We start from the raw sequence: 23,905 nt of genomic DNA on the forward strand, positions 1-23,905 counted from the left end.
TTTAGTTGGAGTGGTTTTATTCCGTCTTGAATTAGAATGCGATGTGTATTACTGCCTTATTTTTAATCCGAATTCTGCGGCGAACGTGATATCCATCACACATCTCACCTTTAGAGATAGGAGCATTGAGAATCGGATATTGACTCTACAACACCTCTGAAAACGGAAGAGAAAAAACATTCCATACCAGCCGTCGCATCATCAGACTTTATAATTCCACATAAAAATGCGTAAAAGCCTCATTAATCTGAATTCACCCATTCTAATCTATACTTCTCTCAGTTCTTGCACTGTTAACTTACAATTCCTCACTTTAGTTAAAGGAAGGTTGCTTGTCATGTTCGCTCGGTAACTGATGCCTAGTTTCCCTCATTGTTGTTAGCAATTTAGTGTGTAAATATTTAAAACCTGCATAGGTAAGTCCAACTATATTCAATCCTGCAGCAATTGAATTCCATAATTCTTTTAAGTACGGTGGCTATTGTATCATGGTCACTTTCCATGATGCTCCTAAGTTTTTCCTATAGGAATACCCTTGGTGTGGTGATTTTTGTTTTTTGCCATCTTTTTTGTGCCATTTTCCGGTCCAGAATTAAGAGAAATAGAACACACAACCCGCCAGTTCTCCCAACATCTGTCGACATTTACCCTACGTTCATCCTGAACAATTTAACTGATATTTAAGTAATTGCACAATTCCATCTGCCACTTATCTCATTCCTTTAACCACCTATTTTACTATGGGATGCAATTCAAACAGGTTCTGAAATTCTCCCAATTTACTACCCAGACCAGGAATCAAAAATGATCTTGGTTAATGTTCTATATCTCTGCCATAAAACCCAGTATCCATCATCTCGTTCTGGTTACTACATTGAGAATGTAAGGGTCCTCAGGCAGAGGGGTTCTACCAGAATGGTTCCAGAGATGAGGGATTTTAGCTACGAGGTTTGGTTGGAGCAAAGGAGATTTGATAGGTGTACAAGGATAAGGTGCAGAGATAAACCTCCCATTAGCTGATCATACAAGAACATAGGAACATGAAGTTTGGGGTGAGAGAAGCTATCCATAGAATCCCAACAGTTCAGAAGGAAACCATTCGGCTCACCAAGTTTGCAGTGAGCCTCTAAAAGAGCACTCCAACTAGGCCCATCCCCGTAGCCCACACATCGATCATGGCCAGTCCATGTAACCTGCACTCTTTGGACGGGGGAAAACCTTTATATACAGTGAGTGATAATGATCTGGGATTGGCTGCCTATGAGGGTGGTGGAAGCAGAAAGGTGAATGATTTCAAAAGAAAACTGGTTGGACACTTGAGCAAAATAAATTTGTAGGGCTACAACGATAGAGTAAAAGAATGGGAGTAATTGCTGTACAGGCAGTTAGCGTGGACTCGGGAGGCTGAATAGCCACTTCCTGTGCCATAATGACTTTCTAACTGTTCCATTACATTTATTTAACAACATTATCCATTTGTGGTACTGCTTTTAATGTCCTGAGATAATCAACCTACAAAATGCTTCAGACTTGTTCTAAACAGTCATTTGCTGCCCTTTATCATTCTGTACCAGATCCTCATGCTCCCGGGAGATGAATGTTACCCAAAATTGATACTCCAGAAATCTGTTTCCAGGCTTTTACTTGATTTCAGTTGGAGGCACACCCACTGTTAGTCTGCTTTACTTGCATTAATTTTCAATACTGTTATAATCTACTTTAAGTAACAGTTAAATTGCTCAGCTCTCTATTCATGTATTAGAAATAATGTTTTCACCGGTTTCCTTCCTACTTGTGATCTATTCAAAATATGCTTTTTGCAGTTATGGCTAAGTACTGAAAACAAGTATTTTTGAGATAAATCTAATGCTTGGCAGATTTGAACAATGTTGTTTTATGATCACTATTCTTAATTCGCAGACAGACATAATCTCTATATTAAGATTGCTTGGTGCAAAGGCTTCATAAATGTATCTGTTTCCTTAGAGTTCCTCATCCACGACAATGGAATGTGGAATCACCAGTTCCCAGGACAGAAAACCAAATCCAAGGCAGTACAAGATCTGGGAGAAAATGGCCCTTAAGACCTTCAAACTGAAGTTTGCAAAATGTAATATTCAGTTGTGTGCACTTTGAGAATGTTCTAACATGTTGATGAACTTTTAATTGAGGCTGCCACATGATGAGCGGAACTCAGAACGAAATACAATTAATATTTTATCTTACAAGGTATACATTGTTTATGTACCACTTTTGGAGCAGCAAACTACTTGGGTCCTGCTTTGACTCATGTACTATAACCACTCTGGAAGCTTGCAGTCATATTTGGGAGTAGGGGTTCTCACAAGGTGAAGGAAAGAACATGTAAGGACAAGCAGTGGGACATTGAGTTTCCTATAAGGCTGAGTAACTTTAAATTTCCTCTTTTATGAAGATTGTGAATCTGTTGCTGTCTGCTATCAATGCCTCTGATAAAATCCTTTATTTTGTATATATATATATATTCAATTGTATAGAAATGTTACGAGTCGCAAGTGACAGATTCACAATTTCTCAGTTACTGCTTTGTGACCTCACTACCAAAACACCAATAGTTCAATAACCGACTCGACTTACTAAGCCACATGGTGGTGCTGTGTACTGCATTGTGACTGGAAATAGTTACCAGTTATAAAATGTACAATATAGTTGGTTACACAGCCACTGTGGTATCAATATGAAACTTTGTTTGAAGCAGAATTTTTAATGATGGTTTTCAATTAGGACCTAAAGGATAATCTGCAAAATTACTAGTAGGTTGACAGATGATTTACTTGATTCAGAGTATTGACTTGACAGATGGCCGCACGGGAGGGGAAAATATGTTGTTCACCATCCAGTAGCCCTTTTTCCATTAAGTGCATGTAGGTTGATGAAGATCAGCTTGGGTTGTGATCTGAAGCTCGTAGGGTGTTTAAGGGAACGTGCATAAGGGCAATCAGTATCTGGAACTGTTCTAGAAAAGAACCCAGCCTCAACTTGGATGACTGGGGTAAAATTGCACCTACTGCAGGTGGCAGAAGTTACACATATTTAATATATATTCTGATAAATGTAAATGCAAAATGCCATTGGTGAGATTGAAGTTGGACTTGATTAGATTAATATTTTTACCAATTTGAGAATCAATATTTTTCAGACTGTATAAAAGTAATTTGGACTTGATAAATTTAGTGCTGTGGTTTAAACAATTACAAGATAATTAGCTAAAGGTTCCTCAGCAAAGCTGGATTAGGAACAGAATTAAGGGTTAGTAATGATCAAAATAACAGATGTTTCAATGAATTATGAAATCAAACCAGCACCAAGAAAAGTAATATTTTATTGATTTTGAACATATTGAAAAATGTACCATTAGTTGCATCAATTGAATTTTCAGTATTTCATGTTTAAATTCTACATGCATACAATTAACTTTTGATGCATGTGTGTGGCTTGGTTCAAGTCAGCATAGCCCAGTGTTCACATTCTTGTAATACACAATATACAGAATCTGCGTGGGTTTCCTCCCACAGTCCAACGACTTGCAGGTTAGGTGGATTGGCATGATAAATTACCCTTGGTGACTAAAAAGGTTAAGAGGGGTTACGGGGATAGGGTGGAAGTGAGGGCTTAAGTGGGTCGGTGTAGACTCGATAGGCCGAATGGCTTCCTTCTGCACTATGTTCTAATTGGCTTTTGACAAGTGTGGATTTCAATTCTTCAGTGCCCATGTTCTTAATGCTTCCAAGTAAATCCAGAACTTGAGATAGAACTCATGCACAGGGTTTGTTCTTTTTTTCTTCCTTCCCACAAAGTATTAAGGACGACTAATGTTTATAGGTCTAAGTTCTGCATCTTTGCAGGACAAAGCTGGCTCTGGAAATTCAACTGAAGTTAAGATCATATTTTACCTTTAAACATGCAAAACTAAACTTTAATAGCAGCTTGAAACAGAATTGCTTCTCATTCTGAGCTATATTATGACAGTAATTGTGAAAGCTCAAGAATCTCATCATTGGAGGGGCCAGTTAAACAATGCAGAAATATACACTTAAACATCTTTTAAGTTATAATGCTGCATCAGTGTTGGCCATTTTCCCCCAAAGTGTTTATTAACCCCAGGGTCAGCAAAGGAAAGCATTACTTCAGTATTCTCAATGAGGCTCAAGAAATTTTGATTTGACAGCTTCCTTGGAACTTGCATAACATAACTCAAAAACATGGGTCAAAATTTTGATTTGGAAATGCAGGAGAATGAAATCCTCGTTTCAACATTCTGATCAAGTTTAGTGTTTTTTTAAATACTGAGACTCCATTGAAACAATTCCTACACGTTGGCACAAGGTAGGTTCCTCAAGTCTAAGCCTGGAGTAACAGTAACTTAAATAGCCAGGGTTGAAGTTAATTTTCTAAATAAAGGCCCTTGATACGGTTTAGATTTTGGGGCTGGTTTGTAATGCAGAGCAGTGGCAGCAGCGCAGGTTCAATTCCTGTACCGGCCTCCCCGAACAGGCGCTGGAATATGGCGACTAGGGGCTTTTCACAGTAACTTCATTGAAGCCTACTTGTGACAATAAGCGATTATTATTATGTACCCTGTGGCATTGATCTATCCGTAGCAAATGGACTAATGCTGTTATTTGGAAAATTCAGTAGAATCCTGTAGCAGGTTAAATAGGTTCAGCTTATCCCACGAATAGAATGCTTTATGACTACCGTGAAATCACATTAGTCTGTTGAGCTGAAAGACTAACTGAACTAAAACAGCAAACGGATAATTTCCCTGGGAAAAAGGCTGAAAAATAGGACTAACAGCTCTAAGCTAGTACTGGTGCAACAAGCCTTCTGTAATGATCTTCTGCTAATGAACAGGCAAGTATTCTGCAACAATCACACCCCCAAATTTGTTTGACTTGTCTTTCAGGAGCGCACCAAAACTTATTTTTTGTATTCAATTAATAAAATTAAAGATTGTGAATCAAAGTGTGGATTTTTGTGTAATTAATTCATGCCAGCAGAAGCAACACAACTGCAGCAGTTCACAAAGTACCTAAAGTAGATAATCCATTTAATACCACAGCCCAAAGTAACATTTATCCCTTAACTTTGTCAGCTTGCTTAGGTTAATAGAAAAACACATGGCTGGGCCATATAAATGCTTCTATTTTACAAAATACCTGTATACTAACTCAAATGAGTACAACTACAAATGAAGAATCACTTTGAATGAAATATTTCATTCAATCATTAAAACTATGCATTCAAGGGATTCTGATGGATCACCAGGTATTATTTGATCAGATTAGGCCAGGTAAAACTGGATTATGGTGTATGGAGTTACTGCAATGGCTAATTATCCAGAAACACTGTCCCAAGCCAAGTATCCCCATATTTTACAATAGAATGTATAAATAAATGTTTAACTAATGTGATAAAAGTTTCTATTACAAACCTATTTAAGCCAACATAATTGGCAGTGTTCAGGTATATGCAAAAAGTCAACTATTTTTTGACCATTTAAAGCCATGTGCTTCTACACTGTAGCCTGAGGCAGCTTCTCTTCTGGGAAGTGGCTGCATTTTGGGATGCAATCAACATGTTCTTATGTAACAAGATTTTACTAAATCTGAGCACTGGGCAAAAAAAACCTGATCTTCTGGGACTCCCTTTATGCATATTTAAATAGCAATGAAGATCAACATCTGTACTTCCAAGCTTCAGTGTATGGAGTTAAGCGCTTGCCACAATTGATTACACCTCTTCACAATTTCTCTTAATTATCTACACATCAACACAGAGACCAACTTCTCACAAAAGGAAATATTCGGTTTGTTGTAGCTAAGGTATAAACATCGAAAACAGACACACATCACCCAGTACCATTTTACAAAATTGAGTGCAATAATTACAAATGAGGAATCACTGAATGTTATTAAACATGTTTAGTGATGGAATATTTGTCAAATATTCAACTGTAAATTGGAATCACTGAATTCTGATACAACCAGATCCATTTTGTTTCATCATATTAATACTGCATTTGTGCTAAAGACTTGTGTAATCAAAAGTTCATTGGTTCAAGTCGCACTCCAGCAACTTGTGTTAATAGTCTAGGCTGGCACTCTGGTGCAGAACTAAAAGTGCTGCACTGTCAAAAATACTGTTAAGCCAAGGCCCTATCTACCCATCCACATTGGAAGATCCCATGACACTATTTAAAGAAAATTAGTTCTCGGTCCTGGCCAATACTAATGTATTATCCAACATTGGCAAACAAATTACCTAGTAATCTCACTGTATTTTATGGAACCTAGCTGCTGCCATATTTCCTATAATTACAAAAGAGAACACTTTTTTCCTTTTTAATGTTTGATCTGTATTATATGGCAGAGACTATTGAATATAGGATATTTATTGGAAGTAACCCTTTTACTTGCATTGAACGTGATTGATAACCTGCTGCAATTGTTTATGAACAGAACGATTCATCATTAACAGGCTTAATGCTCTTCTGTTAAAGTTAATGGCAGCAAAGCTTGTAAAGAATTGTTCAAACTTGAGGACAGCTAAAGCTCACTCTGAATTGTGTTTTTAAGACCAAAAAGATTTGTTATTAACCATTGCTTGGACAGTGATAGTGACAATAGATAAATACATGCTTATCATCTGGTTTTTTTTTGAAGTAACAGATTCACCCAAGTTTCTTAATTCCAGAATTTGTTTGCTTGCTTGTTCAGCTTATAGATTGATCTGAATTTACAGAACTGCTGAATGAAAAATTTGTATCGATTCAATGTTGGCATTTTTCTCCATCCCATAAAAAGGTTTATGTCCCAGATGTAATTGTGTCTGGGGCCTAATTGAAATGAAAAAGTACTCAAATTAACCTGAAAAACAATATCGAGCAGCCATCAGATCAATTTAAAATTAGATTACAGCTGTGAAAGGACTACTGCAGGAAATAACATCAGCTCCCTAATATGCCACTGTACAATCTTACTCAAATGAAGTGATGCAAGTTCAATCTTTATACTGATCAGCAAAACGAACATCAAAAACATTTTTATTCCGAAACAAATCTAACGCAGTGCAAACTTGAGGGTAGAACATGTACCATTATGGAAGTTGGTTTTTTACCAACCAGTGTTTTACATTACTTGATTGTATTTGTCTTAACCCTCTTTCTTCAATTAAAAAGCATGGGATGGGATACTACCTCTTAACATACAAGTCAAAAACCTTGTGTTCCGAAGGCGAGTCATGTTGGACCCGAAATGTTCACTCAGTTTCTCACTCCACAGATGCTACCAAATTTACTGAGTTTTTCCACCACTTTGTTTTGAAGTCAAAACCTCTGCTTCTCAATATCAAGCAATGATATTTAAATATAAATCTTTAGAAATGCAATAGGTTAGAAATATCACTCTTGTGAACAAAGCATATATTGAGGAATACTAATCTCAAAATAAATTTAATATTATTTAAGTATCCTTTCTTTGACGTTTTATTCAATGGCTGCTTTCCTGGCTGGGCCAGGCAAATTGGTTTGAAACCATGAAGTATTGCTGCATTTAGCTTACTATTAAACAGGATGAACTACAGCAACTCATGAAACAAAGAATCTTGGAAAACACTTCTCCTATCCCATGATCTCAGACTTCTATATTTTCTACATGCAAGAGTAATTTCTGTGATTAAAGGAGAGAAATACTGAGAGTTGCAGGTTAATGAATCCTTTTAAGTGACATTTTGGGAATATTCTGTACAAATTTACATAAAATAAACGTTCACAATTTCAAATAAATACGGGACCTGGATAGCCCTCAACAAAAAAAATCAGCTGACATATTCTTCACCCTGATGATTTCATACATCCATTTTATGGATCAAAGCCTTGAACCGATTATGGGTAAATTGTTTTTTGAGAAATTATTTCAGTCTACAGTTTGAATTCTGATATATTGAAACTGGTCAAGAAGCAGTAAACTTAAAATATGTGAATTACGTTTCTGAATCAGATTTTAGGACTCAGCCATATATTACAGCAGCAGATTATTAGAGGATCTCATTATGAGCACCAAGGTAATATATTATCAAAAATGAAAATTGAATAAAAAACTGTTTAGTGGCAGAAAATTGCAGTCAACAGCTTTGGCAAAATAGTCATTTCATATTACAAGACTCTGGTATTAACCTTTTATAGATTTGTGGCCCAGAAAATAATATTTATATTCACTACTGGTTTTGAGTTCCTTTAAGAGGTATTTTCCTGTTGTCTTCACTTCTCTGGTCTTCTCCCCTTTCAGATAACAAAAGAAGATTTGTGTCGGAAGTCTCCCTGTAAAGGAGGGAAGGAAGGAGTTATATTGAACATTATACAAAAAATTGTCATACAGTTGAACAGAGAAACATTCACCGGTCAGAGGCTGAACCGTATTTTATGGAGTCCAACCCATTTGCTTCTTAAACATTGCAATATGGTTTCATTAAACAAGATGCCACAGCACACTAGTGGATCTATATCAGCAGAATCTTTGGATTAATGCTCTGAATGTACTTGCCCCATTACATCCAGTCCCTTTGCCACGATTATCAATTTTGTGGCTCACGCAATGTTCATCTTACCTCATTGTCCACAGGATCTGATCGAACATAATCAACATCATCTGCTTTTGAGGAAGCTTGGTAACTGAAAAAATAAAAATAAATGCTTTACTGCTTTGCATTGAATTATAGTTAAGCCCTGATAATTATCAAAACATTGTAATCTAATTAAATGCTCAACTACAAGGTATGGATATTTAAATACATCCAAATTAATGATATAAATAAAAAATGAGGTACATTAAAATAATATTTCTTCAATCGGGTGTTCTGGAATCATTGTGAAGATTTAGGATCTCCAAACTGACCTAGTTATGCTGCATGTCACCTTATTGTGAACTCGGTTAATGCAAGAAACTAAGTGGGAAGGCAATTTCGGGAAATCACAAATATATGATCATTCATTTCAATGAGTTGAAAATCATGGTTTGTATAGTCTCCATTTTCCATGGTGAATTCCCAGTGACTGCGATGCCCTTTGTTTAATTGGTCTTATAGTTTCTACTTTGATTACAGTCATTTCCCTAATTACCTGTTAGTTCAAAGTTGAAGGAATGAGATTTCTCTTTCAGGAGGAATTGCAGAAATACTTGAAGAGAAGTAATTTACAAGGCTATGGGGAATGGACAGTAGAGCTCATTCAGAATTTTGGCATGATATATCAAATGCCTTCCCATGTATCATATTACAGCTACTGTTGACGTGCCACTGCTCAAAATGTTACCCTTGGATGTTAGGACAACTATTTCTAGCGTACAGATGTCTATTATGGGTTAAGGAAGGTTCCAAGAATAAGCAACTCACCCTTTTGGAGGCCGTTTCTCTGGGGGTAGGAGAAGAAAACAGCATTTAAAAGAAATTATCACTAATAACACAATCAAAAAAGGCAAGATTAAAATGAGAATGAAATGAAAAAGGAACACTACAATAACTTCTGATGCGTGCTACATCTTAGCATGCTACAAGTGTTCTATCATCATAAGCAATGAAAATGGAGGGGGGATTTTCCAGCCGTTATCAATGAATTATTGGCAGCAGGTGGGTTCCCCGGCGGCGGAAGCTCCAAACAACGGGAAACCCCATTGACATCAGCGTTACCGGAAGATCACACTGCCGGCCAATGGCAGGCCAACTCCCACAGTGGCCTTTCTAGATGAAAGATTATCTACTACTGAGCTATGCTTGCCTGGATAAAATATGCTTTAATATTTTAACAGTGTACAAATAGGAAACAGTAGAATATTTATTTGGTAGCATGGTACAAACCACATTACCTCCAATTTGCTTACTGCTGGCCACAGAACATGCCATTAGAACATTAGCATGCAACTATTTTTCATTGATTATTTGTGTTCTTTAAAAATCACATTACATCAATAAATATCTTTCCCTCGACTGCTGGAACCAGAGGTCTCTTCAGAAGCTGGTTACTTTTCAGAATGAAGCTGACTTACTTGCGAAGTATCCTCGTTTATATGCAAGCCTGATGACGATGGTTATAATCATTAGAACAATGATTACAACAAGAACACCACCAATGATTGCAGCGATATTGATATCATCTGTAGAATAACAAGAATATTACAAAGTATACACACTGCAAATAGTCACTCAGCAATTACATTTAGAAACAGTTAAATGCAATATTTTATTTTACAGAATTTGTCACAAAATACAAGATACAGCACGGCAACTCGATAGCAAGCAGGAAGTGAGAGAGAAATTGGGGAGGCACAGTCAACCAGTATTTTTGCAATGGATTTCAATTTACCTTGAAGAATCATTACAATTCATGACACCTAAATTTCATCCTTACCATCAGACCACTAAAGGCAATACTTGGCTGCACTGCTACGCAGTTGCTTTATAATGCAACTCTTGCTTACATATGCTTTGGAAGAATTGAATAGCTCAGCTATTTGATTTAGAGCTAACATTTCCTATGGGTCTTTAACATTAGGAATTTCAGTCAGCATATCGAAAGGAGCAAGATGATTTCACCCCTGTCAGTCTCTGTTAATGTACTTTGAAACAATACTGTGACTTGTTCAACAATTTAATCATGGAATAGATAATAAAAGAATTGTAAGAGTCCTTCCTGTTTATTTCCTTTGTTCCCATTTATTTTATTTAATGCTTTTGGTCCGTGGACCCATAATCAGGATGTACCTTTAAGCTGAAGTCTCTTCAAAGTTGGAACAGTGTGCTTGCCAGGACACTATTCCCAGGTTTTGTATTTTGGAAAGGAAAAGCCAGACTTCAGCACGGAGTGGATCTTAGGAACCAGTTTTGGAGGGAGTCGGTCCAATTGGTTAACTGGCAACCATTAGGTTAGCACATGACAGTGTTCTTCCTGACAACAGTCTGTGACTGGTTCCTGTTTGATGCTTTCTAAGAGAACTGAACAGAAGTGTTTCGACTTTGGAAGTGAAAAGAACTGACTGGGCGTGATTCGGCCACATTTGTCCGGTAACCGAAGAATCCCGCCCGACGTCAATGGAGTTCTCCATTGTACGGGGCTTGCCCTTGGAGTTCTTGCAGCAGGCGGGACGAGAGAATCCAGCCCTCTATCCCTCCTGCTCGCTGAAGTGAAAGAACTGCTCTATTGTTTTAAAAGCAGTGTGTGCCTGGCACACTCTTTGCTGTGAACCTTTAATGATGCTGAGTCGGCAGAGAAGGTAGACAACCTTGTCAGAGAAAGACGTAGTACCAAAATGAAAGCCTGAACTTCAGAAAGACAGCAACTGGAAGTCATCCCAGTGCATCAAAGATCCTTGTCCTTTTATTTATATTTTCTTTCCCTTTCCACCATCCTTTCCCCTCTGCGTTGTTTGTCTGTGTATATACTGTCATGTGAGTGTCCCTTTAAGAAATGCTTTTGTCTTATCACATGGCTTCAGTGATGTCATTGTGTGGATGGAGCTGGGCTGTGGCTCTGAGTTTTTCTTTCGCTTTGTGTTTGAACTGGTTTGTGCTGCACAGGTTGAAAAGAAGGGTTTCTCTTCATTTTAAAGCTATTTTCAGATTGCTTGTGAACTTAAAAGATATAATTGCTTTCTGGAAAGAATTCAAACCTGCTGTTTGGAAAAGAAACAAGAGTATCAATATCAAGTCTTGAGTGCTGTGTGCTGGGCCACACCTTTAAAAAGGGGTACTGGTTTTCACTTGGATCTTAATATTAAATTGGAATAGTTAAAGGGGAAATTATTAAGGGTTATACATAGATTATTGGAGCTGTGTGGTGTCTTTATGTTTGTAGTTGATAAAAATGTTAACTAAATTCATAGAATAAAGTTTGTTTTTTGATTAAAAGCGTCCAAGACCCCTTTTGAATAACACCTAAAAGACAGACGCTTGTGCTCTTCGTAACCAAAATCAATGAACAGTTGTAGGTCAGGTGAACTCCATGATATACTTTGGAGTTTTCTAAACCCTGGCCCATGCTATATATATAAATATATATATAAAATTATTGAGTTAGGAAGGGGAGGTGGTTTTGGAAAGGGGCACTAAATTGTCAGTTACATTTTTTGTCCATTTAATTATAACACTACATAATAAAAGGTTATTTGTGTTTTAAAGTTACAAACCTGGTGACTAGTTCATTGGGCTCAACCAAGGACCTTGGGTATTTTAAATAAATCTAATGTCACGTGTTGCGACTCCGGGTCACATGGGGCTGGGATTTACCACACACTATCCCAGACTATCGTGACAGAATATGGATGAATTTAGTGCAAGTCAATATTTTCTGCACCGTCCAGCGCCCACTGATTGGCATATGTAAGTGAATTGATTTACTGGTCTACTTTACCCAATATTTGTATCATTTGATGCAATGTTATTTGGTGCTTTTTTAAAATGATAATGCCATGGGATCTTTGTCATTCAGCAAGATAGATTCAGATTCAGCAAGATAGATTCAATCTTGGTTTAAGAGCATCTGTGACAGTTGAACACTCCCTCTGTACTGCACCAAAATGTCAACCTGGATTATATACTCATAACATAGGTTGTGGGCTTGAATCCAAATCAGACGAGTGCAGCCAATGAGCCAGGACTGACGCTCAAGTTGCAAAATAAAATTAGCCAAAATTATAAAATAAATTTGTGATTTCCTAATCAAAATACTTAACAGCCTGCTACCTTATAATTGACCAGAATACTAAAAACAAATATGGGCAACTTACAGACTTCCATACGTTGAGGTTCACACTTTGCATGCCCAGCATTATTTTCTGCAACACAGTAATATTCTCCAATGTCCAGCTTTGAGATGACACTAAAGCGCTGGCAAAATAAAATCATAAATTTACCGACTTAATAGTTCAGTTATCTTGATGAGCAAGATTCTTCCTTAAAACTACTTGTTCAACAACAACTTGTATTTATGTAGTGCCTTTAATGTGATGAAATGTCCCAATGCACTTCACAGGAGCATTATAAAACTAAGTATGTCACTTGGCCACATGAGGAGAATGAGAGAGTTTGGTCAAAGATGGAGGTTTTAAGCAGTGACTTAAAGGAAGTGGAGAGATGTAGCAAATGTTTTTCAGAGCTTTGGACCTAGGCACCTGAAGGCATAGCTACTAATGTTGGAGCAATTAAACTCAGGGATGCACAGGAAGTCAGAATTGTGGGGTTGTGGGGTGGGGATTAGAGATAGGAAGAGACAAGGTCAAGGAGGGATTTAAAAACAAGCAAGGGAATTATAATATCAGGACATTATATTATTGGTGAATAATATATTATTTAAGTTGTACAAGACATTGGTAAGACCACACATGGAATACGGTGTTCAGTTCTGGTCACTCTATTATAGGAAGGATATTGTTAAACTAGAAAGAGTGCAGAGAGATTTACGAGGATACTACCAGGACTTGATGGTCTGAGTTATAAGGAGAGGCTAGATAGACTGGGCCTTTTTTCCCTGGAGCATAGGAGGCTTAGGGGTGAACCTTTGGATGTCTATAAAATAATGAGGAGCTTTATTAAGGTAGATAGTCGACAGTTACATGGACAGGGTGGGTATAGAGGGATATGGGCTAAACACGGGCAAGTAGGACTAGCTTTCTGATAAAAACTAGGCAGCATGGACAAGTTGGGCTGAAGGGCCAGTTTACATGTTGTAAATGACTATGACGTAGATCTTGATGCTTGACTGGGAGCACACGGGTGAGGGGAGAAACTGGGCATGCTGTATGTTAAGGCATGGGCAAAGTTTTATATGTTTGTTGAGGGTAGAATGCAGAAAATCAGCTATAGAATAGACAATTTGAGGGATTGAAATCATGGATGAGGGTTTTCAGAAGATGAACTGAGGCAAAGGTGGAGTCACATGATGTTGCAGAGGCGGATACATGCGGTCTTAGTGATGACATAAACAAGGTCGAAAGATCAATCAAGATCCAATGTGACACCAAAGGTTGCAAACAGACTGGCTTAATCTCAACGTTGCCAGGGAGAGGAATGGAGTTGGAAGCGAGGGAACAGAGTTTGGAGCAGAGCTGTAAAATATTGGCTTCACTCATCCCAAGATTTAAATGGGAGAAATGTATGTTAATCGCTGGATGTTAAATAATCAGACAGATAATTTGGCAACATTAGCGTAGGTGGTAGTGAGGTAGAACTGGGTGTTGTTAGCATATAAGTAAACACAAGCTTGTCTTTAAGTTATTGTCACCAAGGGGCAGCATGTAGATGAGAAATTGGAGGGGGTCAAGAGTAGACCCTTGTGCGACACCAGAAGTAATAATGCAAGAGCAAGAAAAGGAGGCAGTGTGTTCCACATTTTGAGTTATGAATCACCCACCGGTTAAAAACAAGTGGGCATAGCAACAACATGCTTCTTTGCTCATGGTGTGAAACAGACCATAGGGGGTATGTAAAAAGGGATCTGTTTAATTCCCTCAAAATTTTCTTCTCTTTGGAAGAGGCAATTAGCCTCTGTCACCCAGCAATACCACGTTGGGCTATACTAGTTCACTTATTGGATTAGCACAGATGAGAACCCATGATCTACTGCTATGTGTGAGAGCTGTCTTTCCAAATTGCTGATTACTGCCGTTGGAAAGCTGGAACAGAAATTGTGCTTTCTCTCCATAAACCTGATCAAATACCCAATAAGAAACAACACTTCTCTTTCAACAGTTGCCATTGTAAATTGTGAAGTCAGCATTCCCCATTCAAGTTAAAGATTACAAAGTAGGCTGGTTGTGGGAACCAGGTAGTCTGGAGTTTCTGATGAGTTTTTCCCAACTCCACCACCGTGTTGTGAATGAAAAATAACTGGCTCGGTCATAGAAGACAGGGTAACAGTGGAAGGGTGCGTTTCTGAATGGAGGCCTGTTACTAGTGGCATTCCTCAGGGATCAGTTCTGGGACCTTAGCTGTTTGGAATGAGATCTGGAGGAAATGTAACTGGTTTGATTAGTATGTTTGCGGACAACACAAAGGTTGGTGAAATTGAGGATAGCGATGAGGACCGTCAGAGAATACAGCAGGATATAGATCAGTTGGAGACTGATCTATATAGATCAGGCGGAGAGATGGCAGATGGGAGTTTAATCCAGACAAATGTGAGGTAATTCATTTTGGAATATCTAATACAGATGGGAAATATACAGTGAATGGCAGAACGCTTAAGAGTATTGATAGGCAGAGGGATCTGAATATCCAGGTACACAGGTCACTGAATGTGGCAACGCAGGAGGAGAAGGGAGTCAAGAAGGCATACGGCATGCTTGCCTTCATCGGCTAGGGCATTGAGTTTAAAAAATAGGCACGTCATGCTGCAGCTTTATAGAACCTTAGTTAGGCCGCACTTGGAATATAGTGTTCAATTCTAGTCACCACACTACCAGGAGGTGGCTTTGGAGAGGGTACAGAAAAGATTTACCAGGATGTTGTTTGCCTGGTATGAAGGGCATTAGCTAGGAGATTGGAGAAACTTGGTTTGTTCTTACTGGTACGGCGGAGGTTGAGGGGTGACCCGATAGAAGTCTAAAAGATTATGAGAGGCATAGACAGAGTGGATAGTCAGGAGCCTTTTCCCAGGGTGGAAGAGTCAATTGCTAGGTGACATAAGTTTAATATGCGAGGGGCAAGGTTTAAAAGGAGATATACGAGGCAAGTTTTATTTTTACACAAGAGGGTATTGGGTGCCTGGAACTCACCGCTGCGGGAGGTAGTGGAAGCAGATATGATAGATATGACTTTTAAGTGGTGTCTTGACAAATACATGAACAGGTTGGGAATAGAGGGATATGGTCCCTGAAAGAATAGGGGTTTTTAGTTCAGATGGGCAGCATGGTTGGTGCAGGCTTGGAGGGCCGAAGGACCTGTTCCTGTGCTGTAATTTTCTTTGTTCTTTGTTCATTTACCAACTGACTGGTAACAATGCTTCAGGCAATTTATTAGTAATATAAAAGCATCAAGCCACAAAGCTTCACCCTGTGAGATTCTGGTCAGGAATCCGTGCTTATAATGAGTTGGACCACAAAGAAACTAAAATATAAAATTAGAAAGTGAAATGTCGTGATTGATAGTTTAAAGCTACTTTGAGACATGATGACATATCTAAGCTTGCCTTGGAGTCTCCAGGAATTAATTATTGCCTGAATATAACTGCAAGCAACCAAGCAGAACATCAGAAACAGGCACGTTAACTAAAATAGGGATAACACATTGTTTGACTGAGCAGTTCAATTGGCAGTAGGAGTGTATGATTAAACTTCCAGGAATGTATCCAGAGTTGCCAACCCAAGCTATGCCGCAATATTCAAAATTCCAGACAACGGCCAAATTAAATTGATAAAATTTAACATACTACTATGCAACTCACCAAGATACAGGGTCATCATGTCAGTATAAATTACACAACAAAGCTAAATTACATTTTAAAGAACTGGCATCTTGGAATTAAAACAATGACAAGTGTATTCATTTGTTTAATATGCAAGGCCAGATTTCATCAATGTATATAACTTTAGTTTAAAATACAATGGCATTATTTATTTTCCCTTCCTAATAAAAGGTTTGCAAACATTTCCCACAAAGTCAGTCACTTCTAATCCCCCAAAAGACTTTGAGCGTCATTATGTATGAGGCAAGTTAGTAGGTTAGTAATACTCATATAAAGACACTGAACATTTACCAGAGTTCCTGTATTGGAGTCTATTTTATAAGAAGAGTTAAGAAATTTTGGATTGGATTTTGGGTCACCTGGGAGAATGTCACCATTTCTGTACCAAGTATACGTGGATGGAGGATAACCTTCATGTTCATTACAAGTCAAAACTGCAGTCTTCCCTACTGGCACTGATTTAGGCACAGCACATTTTGGTGTAATTGGTTTCACTGTGGGAAAATAAACAGTGTTAGGCAGGGTACGATAAGATTGAATTTACAGCTTGTGCAGCATGCATATTTGGTACAAGTACAATGCAAAAGGCATTAATTTCAGCAAGATTTTGCTCCTGTCCATCATGTTACTCAATTTATATCACTTGTAGTAGATCATATATTAATGCATTACAGATGCATGCATAGGATTTGGATCTAAACAGGTTTATACATAATTCAGCCCAGATTTACGATGTACCATTCATCAATTGACAGCAGGCAATGCTGCAGACAATTTATTCATAAAATTATGCAATCATAAGCCTCCTTTACGAAATGGTCAAGAATTATTCTTCAGTAACTATGAGGTAGAACACAAAATAATTCATACATACAAAGTGTTATATATTGGCAACAAAGGAAAATGCATTGACAGATAGTATAAAACCTGCTTGATATTCAAGATCATATCACAAGATAGCAAAGAACTACAAGAATTTAAGTTTCAAATTGTCAGGATTCCAGATGAGAGCCCAACTATTTGCAATTTGTAAAACTGAGGAAAGGTCGCTGCACTGCAGGAGTAATAAAGATACCTATTGGTCAGTGTTATGTTAAAAATACATTTTAATTTAAACAGTTATCCATATTAACAAAGGAATAGTTTTACGCTTAACAGTTCTGAATAAAGTAAGAAAGAAACTAACATACCTCCTAAATCTGCCAATAAATTTTCCATTAAGTAAACCAATATAGTTCAAATGCCACTTATAAATAAAGTTAACAGCCAATCAAGTTTTACTTGCTTTTCTCTATGCAGAGACCTTCGAAAGGACCTTTCAGGACCAACTGAAAGACACTTCCTTGTCACACTAAAATCATATGGCAAACTGCAACTACAGACAGATCTGGTTCCTCCCCTTAATTACATCATCTGTACCCAAAGCATAAGGCATCCTTTGGTCTCCTCGCACAAGATATCCTATGATCTGTTTAACCAGGACCGAATAAAAAAAATCTCAAATTATCTGTACCCCAGGGACATGCAAACCAAAACAATCTTCCATTAGCCAGCTCTATGTTAACAAGTAAATGCATCGCAAATCTATCAGCAGAACACTCCCCCTGCAAAATCTCGGATTACCTCACTTTTACAGCACCTTAATAACAGCTTTAGCAGGCATACTATACATGTAGCCTACCCATGTTTTTTAATAACATTAACGGCAACAAATATAAAATATAACAATTTCTTACATTCATCGCAACATTAACATTGATAGGGAACTAAAAAATTGATTAGATAATAAAATGAATCCCCTTTAGCAGCATTACCAAAAAAAGTTGTTTCCCTTACTCTCGTTTAATGAATACTTTGTCATCTCAGTTTCGTCCATGTGTTATATTATATTGTGTGTCCAGTTTTACATTTAATAAAACAATGAGATTTTGCCTCTTCTGTGGTGCACGAGATATGCAAGATCCAGATCCAGAGTCATGGTCTATCCCCATTTCATCTATAAGAAGGACTCTCCAAGTCTATTGTTCCAAACAATGGATATTTCGCTTCCTAACTCCAGCATTTTAAGTCACCTGCCAATTCTGAACTAGCAGAGAGCTTACAAAAGGAAACAATAATGTGTCTTTAAAGTGGTTAGTTTTATTAGCAATCAAAAAAATGCTGATATTTCATTCCACCACCCAAAAGTAGTGTTGGATGTTCTTCAATAAACTTAGAGACATTTGCAAACAGATACTTCTTTTCAAATCATCAAGGCTGGTTATTCTCAGGATTGCCAAAATTTCCCATCCTATTTCTAATTTTCTCTGGCTTTGACAAAGCGTCATCTAGACTCAAAACATTAGCTCCGTTTTTTTCTTAACAGCTAATGTCAGATCTGCTATGAATGACCAGCATTTTCTGTTTTTGTTCCTGTAAACTCAACAGAACATAGTACGAAGTCTTACAACACCAGGTTAAAGTCCAACAGGTTTGTTTCGATGTCACTAGCTTTCGGAGCGCTGCTCCTTCCTCAGGTGAATGAAGAGGTCTGTTCCAGAAACACATATATAGACAAATTCAAAGATGCCAAACAATGCTAGGAATGCGACCATTAGCAGGTGATTAAATCCTTACAGATCCAGAGATGGGGTAACCCCAGGTTAAAGAGGTGTGAATTGTATCAAGCCAGGACAGTTGGTAGGATTTCGCAGGCCAGATGGTGGGGGATGAATGTAATGCGACATGAATCCCAGGTCCCGGTTGAGGCCGCACTCATGTATGCGGAACTTGGCTATAAGTTTCTGCTCGGCGATTCTGCGTTGTCGCGGGTCCTGAAGGCCGCCTTGGAGAACGCTTACCCGGAGATCAGAGGCTGAATGCCCTTGACTGCTGAAGTGTTCCCCGACTGGAAGGGAACATTCCTGCCTGGTGATTGTTGCGCAATGTCCGTTCATTCGTTGTCGCAGCGTCTGCATGGTCTCGCCAATGTACCACGCTTTGGGACATCCTTTCCTGCAGCATATGAGGTAGACAACGTTGGCCGAGTCGCACGAGTATGTACCGCGTACCTGGTGGGTGGTGTTCTCACGTGTAATAGTGGTATCCATGTCGATGATCTGGCACGTCTTGCAGAGATTGCCATGACAGGGTTGTGTGGTGTCGTGGTCACTGTTCTGAAGACTGGGTAGTTTGCTGCAAACAATGGTTCGTTTGAGGTTGCGCGGTTGTTTGAAGGCAAGTAGTGGGGGTGTGGGGATGACCTTGGCAAGATGTTCATCGTCATCAATGACGTGTTGAAGGCTGTGAAGAAGATGACGTAGTTTCTCCGCTCCGGGGAAGTACTGGACGACGAAGGGTATTCTGTCGGTTGTGTCCCATGTTTGTCTTCTGAGGAGGTCGATGCGGTTTTTCGCTGTGGCGCGTTGGAACTGTCGCTCGATGAGTCGAGTGCCATATCCTGTTCGTACGAGGGCATCTTTCAACGTCTGTAGATGTCTGTTACGCTCCTCCTCGTCTGAGCAGATCCTGTGTATACGGAGCGCTTGTCCATAGGGGATGGCTTCTTTAATGTGTTTAGGGTGGAAGCTGGAGAAGTGGAGCATCATGAGGTTATCTGTGGGTTTGCGGTAAAGCGAAGTGCTGAGGTGACCGTCCTTGATGGAGACGAGTGTGTCCAAGAATGCGACCGATTTGGGAGAGTAGTCCATGGTGAGTCTGATGGTTGGATGGAACTTATTAATGTCATTGTGTAGTTGTTTCAGTGATTCTTCGCCGTGGGTCCAAAGGAAAAAAATGTCATCGATGTATCTGGTGTATAACGTCGGTTGAAGGTCCTGTTCAGTGAGTAGGTCTTGTTCAAACTTGTGCATAAAGATGTTGGCGTATTGGGGTGCGAATTTGGTCCCCATGGCTGTTCCGTGCGTCTGGATGAAGAACTTGTTGTCGAAGGTGAAGACGTTGTGATCCAGAATGAGTTGCAGAATTGCGTCTGGAGATTGGCAGTTGTCGGTGTTGAGTACTGAGGCTGTTGCAGCAATGCCGTCATCATGGGGGATGCTGGTGTAGAGTGCCGAGACGTCCATTGTGACGAGGAATGTTCCTGGTTCAACTTGTCCATGGGTGCTGAGTTTCTGTAGGAAGTCCATCGTGTCACGACAGAAGCTGGGTGTACCTTGTACGATGGGTTTCAAGATGCCCTCGATGTAGCCAGAGAGGTTCTCACACAGGGTCCCATTGCCTGAAACGATAGGGCGGCCTGGTGTGTTGGCCTTATGTATTTTCGGGAGGCAGTAGAGATCTCCAATGCAGGGAGTACGTGGGATGAGAGCACGTAGGGTGCTCTGAAGATCTGGATCCAAGGTCTTGATCAGTCTGTTAAGTTGGCGGATGTGTTCCTTGGTCGGATCTGCGGGTAACTGTCTGTAGTGTTCTTGGTTTTTCAGTTGTCGGTATACTTCTTTGCAGTAGTCCGTTCTGTTCAGTACGACAGTGGCCCCCCCTTTGTCTGCTGGTTTGATGACGATGCTGCGGTTGGTCTTGAGAGCGCGGATGGCATTGCGTTGTGCTTGGGTGACGTTCGGGGCTGTCTTGTGAATGCGACTGATGAATCTGGCATTGACGCGACTCCTGACGGCTTGAGCATACATGTCGAGTCTAGAGCAGCGGCAGCGGACCCGCGACAACGCAGAATCGCCGAGCAGAAACTTATAGCCAAGTTCCGCACACATGAGTGCGGCCTCAACCGGGACCTGGGATTCATGTCGCATTACATTCATCCCCCACCATCTGGCCTGCGAAATCCTACCAACTGTCCTGGCTTGATACAATTCACACCTCTTTAACCTGGGGTTACCCCATCTCTGGATCTGTAAGGATTTAATCACCTGCTAATGGTCGCATTCCTAGCATTGTTTGGCATCTTTGAATTTGTCTATATATGTGTTTCTGGAACAGACCTCTTCATTCACCTGAGGAAGGAGCAGCGCTCCGAAAGCTAGTGACATCGAAACAAACCTGTTGGACTTTAACCTGGTGTTGTAAGACTTCGTACTGTGCTCACCCCAGTCCAACGCCGGCATCTCCACATCAACAGAACATGGCAGCCTTGAACTACAATAGGAACGTGTAATCCTCCAAGGTGCATTGACAAAGTGGCTATGGTACAGTTTGGCAGTAACAATCATATAAACCTAATGAGTTTGCGTATGAATAAGGATAGCTGAGCGAATGATTAGAATTCAAGTTCAAGACAAAGTAAAGCCTAAACCCAGGTACAGGGTCTGAGGAAAACTTTTGGGAAGTATTTCTAAAACAATGGAAAATATAACGATAGAAATGAATAAGCCATTCAGCCCCTTCTACTGTTCATTTAGATCATGGCTGATCTGTATCTTACTCCATCCATCCATTTTGACTCCAGAATCCTTAATCTCATGGCACAAAGAAAATCGATAAATCTGAGGTTAAAAATGTTTTAACGGTGGCTGAGCTGGGGCGGGGTGACGAGGAGAAAAGAGGATTCCATTTTAAAGGATAAAATCTGAAAATATCTCACGTGGACACAGGAACAAAGAAGAAAATCACGGAGGGAAAAATTCATAAACGATCTGATCATGCACATTAAGAAAGGTACCTTGCACTGTTAGATTAACAGCAACGTCCCCCAAATATCCCTTTTCCTTGCGTACCACTTCACAGCGATATACTGCAGTATCTTTCCGAGTCACATTGTATATATATATAGATCCTCCCCTGAACTCTGCCCGATCAGCCAAGTCTCCTAAAAACAGACAATTAAAAAAAATAATCCAACAACTCACTTTCATAAAGCATCTTGAACAGAGCTAGGATGTCCTAAGACACCTCATAGCATCATAATCAAAGACAAACATCAAGCCAAAGGATGGGGTGACTACAGAATTGGTAAACCAAAGACGTAAGGAAAGAGGTAGACTCACTATGTCAGGGAATTTCAGAGTTTCAGGCCTATACACTTGAAGATATGGGCACCAACGATTGCAAGATGCACAAGAAATCAGAGTTCGCAAAAGTAGAATGCAGAACTGGGGTACGTTGTGTGGGGTGCACGAGAGGGAGGGAAGGCCATGCAGATAGCTCATCATGATGCTAATTCTAATTGAGATGTTGTTGGCCAGGTACCAATGCAAGCAAGCAAGCAAAGTGTGATGTTCAAGTATAAGTTGATACACTGACATGGGTAGAGGAGTTCTGGCTGAGTTGAAATTATCGAAAGGACTACTCAGGGAGTGCACTGAAAGAATGTCTGGAGGTAACAATGACATGGATAAGCCGGTTTATAAGTAAGTTCATAAGATATCGGAGCAGAATTAGGCCATTCGGCCCATCTAGTCTGCTCCGCCATTCCATCATGGTTGATATGTTCCTCATCTGCTACCTACAATGCTACAGACCAAGAGCTGGATTGCAAATTCAGTCAGAGCATCTCCTCCTGAGAACACATGACCTAGGAGCAGGAGTAGGCAATTTAGCCTCCCAAGTCTAAATACCTTCAATGTGATCAGGGCTGATCCCATCCTGACCTCAACTCCACTGTCCTGCCCATTCTCCATAACCCTTCAACCTATTACCAATAAAAAAAAATCTGTCAAACTCTTCCTTAAATTTACTGTCCCTGCATCCACCGCACTCAGGGGTAGCAAATTCCACAGATTCACAACCCTTTGGGAGAAGTAGTTTCTCCTCAAATCTGTTTTAAATTTTCTACCTCTTATTCTAAGATTATGACCTCTCGTTTTAGAATGCCTCACAAGAGGAAGCATCTGCTCCGCATCTACTTTATCCATACCTTTTAGCATCATGTATACCTCCGATTTGATCTCCCTTCATTCTTCTAAACTGTAGACTATAGGCCTAAACTGCTCAATCTCTTCTCATACAACAAACCCTTCATCTCTGGAATCAATCTAGTGAACCTCCTCTGAACTGGCTCCAATACCACTACATATTTCCTCAAATAAGGGGACCAAAATTGTGCACAATACGCCAGGTGCGGTCTTACCAATGCCATGCATAGTTGCAACAACACTTTCTTACCTTTATACTCAATTCCTTTTGCTACAAATGGCAAAATTCCATTTGCTTTCCTTATTATCCGCTGCACCTGCACACTCGTTTTATGTGACCCATGCACGAGGACACCCAGATCCCTCTGCATCGGAGCACCCTGAAGTCTCCCTTCATTTAGATAATATAGGCTGAGACAACCCATAACGTTATATGGAGGTGGACATAGACGATTGTTTACGATAGGAAGGATCTGGGACCGTAAACCTCAAAAGCCGATTAGGGGATGCCAAAATTGCAATGATCAGGTACCACAATGAGACTAATGATGCGAGTGGAGTTTGTGGCACAGCTAAAGATGATGGGCATGATTTCAACTACCATTAGATC

At 39.5% G+C, this 23,905-nt stretch overlaps 2 protein-coding genes across 4 annotated transcripts in view; one reads left to right on the forward strand and one right to left on the reverse strand.

Annotated features, from left to right (window-relative positions):
• Positions 1-10,719, forward strand: part of ncapd3 (non-SMC condensin II complex, subunit D3) — a 100,756-nt gene extending 90,037 nt beyond the window's left edge. The window contains exons 35-36 of one of the 3 annotated variants that reach the window (XM_072486644.1): positions 1,987-2,110; positions 10,285-10,719. In XM_072486644.1, the coding sequence (XP_072342745.1) occupies positions 1,987-2,098 (112 nt within the window). In that variant the 3' untranslated portion in view covers positions 2,099-2,110; positions 10,285-10,719. Of the gene's footprint in view, positions 1-1,986; positions 5,005-8,327; positions 10,087-10,284 lie in introns of those variants that run through there. The other 2 variants (XM_072486643.1, XM_072486642.1) reach the window with 2 other exon arrangements.
• Positions 3,342-23,905, reverse strand: part of jam3b (junctional adhesion molecule 3b) — a 72,742-nt gene continuing 52,178 nt past the window's right edge. Inside the window, exons 4-10 of the mRNA XM_072486646.1 lie at positions 22,104-22,250; positions 16,781-16,983; positions 12,816-12,915; positions 10,080-10,187; positions 9,430-9,448; positions 8,647-8,710; positions 3,342-8,359 (exon numbers count right to left, since the gene is read on the reverse strand). Of these exons, the coding sequence (XP_072342747.1) occupies positions 8,324-8,359; positions 8,647-8,710; positions 9,430-9,448; positions 10,080-10,187; positions 12,816-12,915; positions 16,781-16,983; positions 22,104-22,250 (677 nt within the window). The 3' untranslated portion in view covers positions 3,342-8,323. The remainder of the gene's footprint in view (positions 8,360-8,646; positions 8,711-9,429; positions 9,449-10,079; positions 10,188-12,815; positions 12,916-16,780; positions 16,984-22,103; positions 22,251-23,905) is intronic.

This window comes from Scyliorhinus torazame, chromosome 21, assembly GCF_047496885.1.
Source record: "Scyliorhinus torazame isolate Kashiwa2021f chromosome 21, sScyTor2.1, whole genome shotgun sequence".
Classification (NCBI taxonomy): domain Eukaryota; kingdom Metazoa; phylum Chordata; class Chondrichthyes; order Carcharhiniformes; family Scyliorhinidae; genus Scyliorhinus; species Scyliorhinus torazame.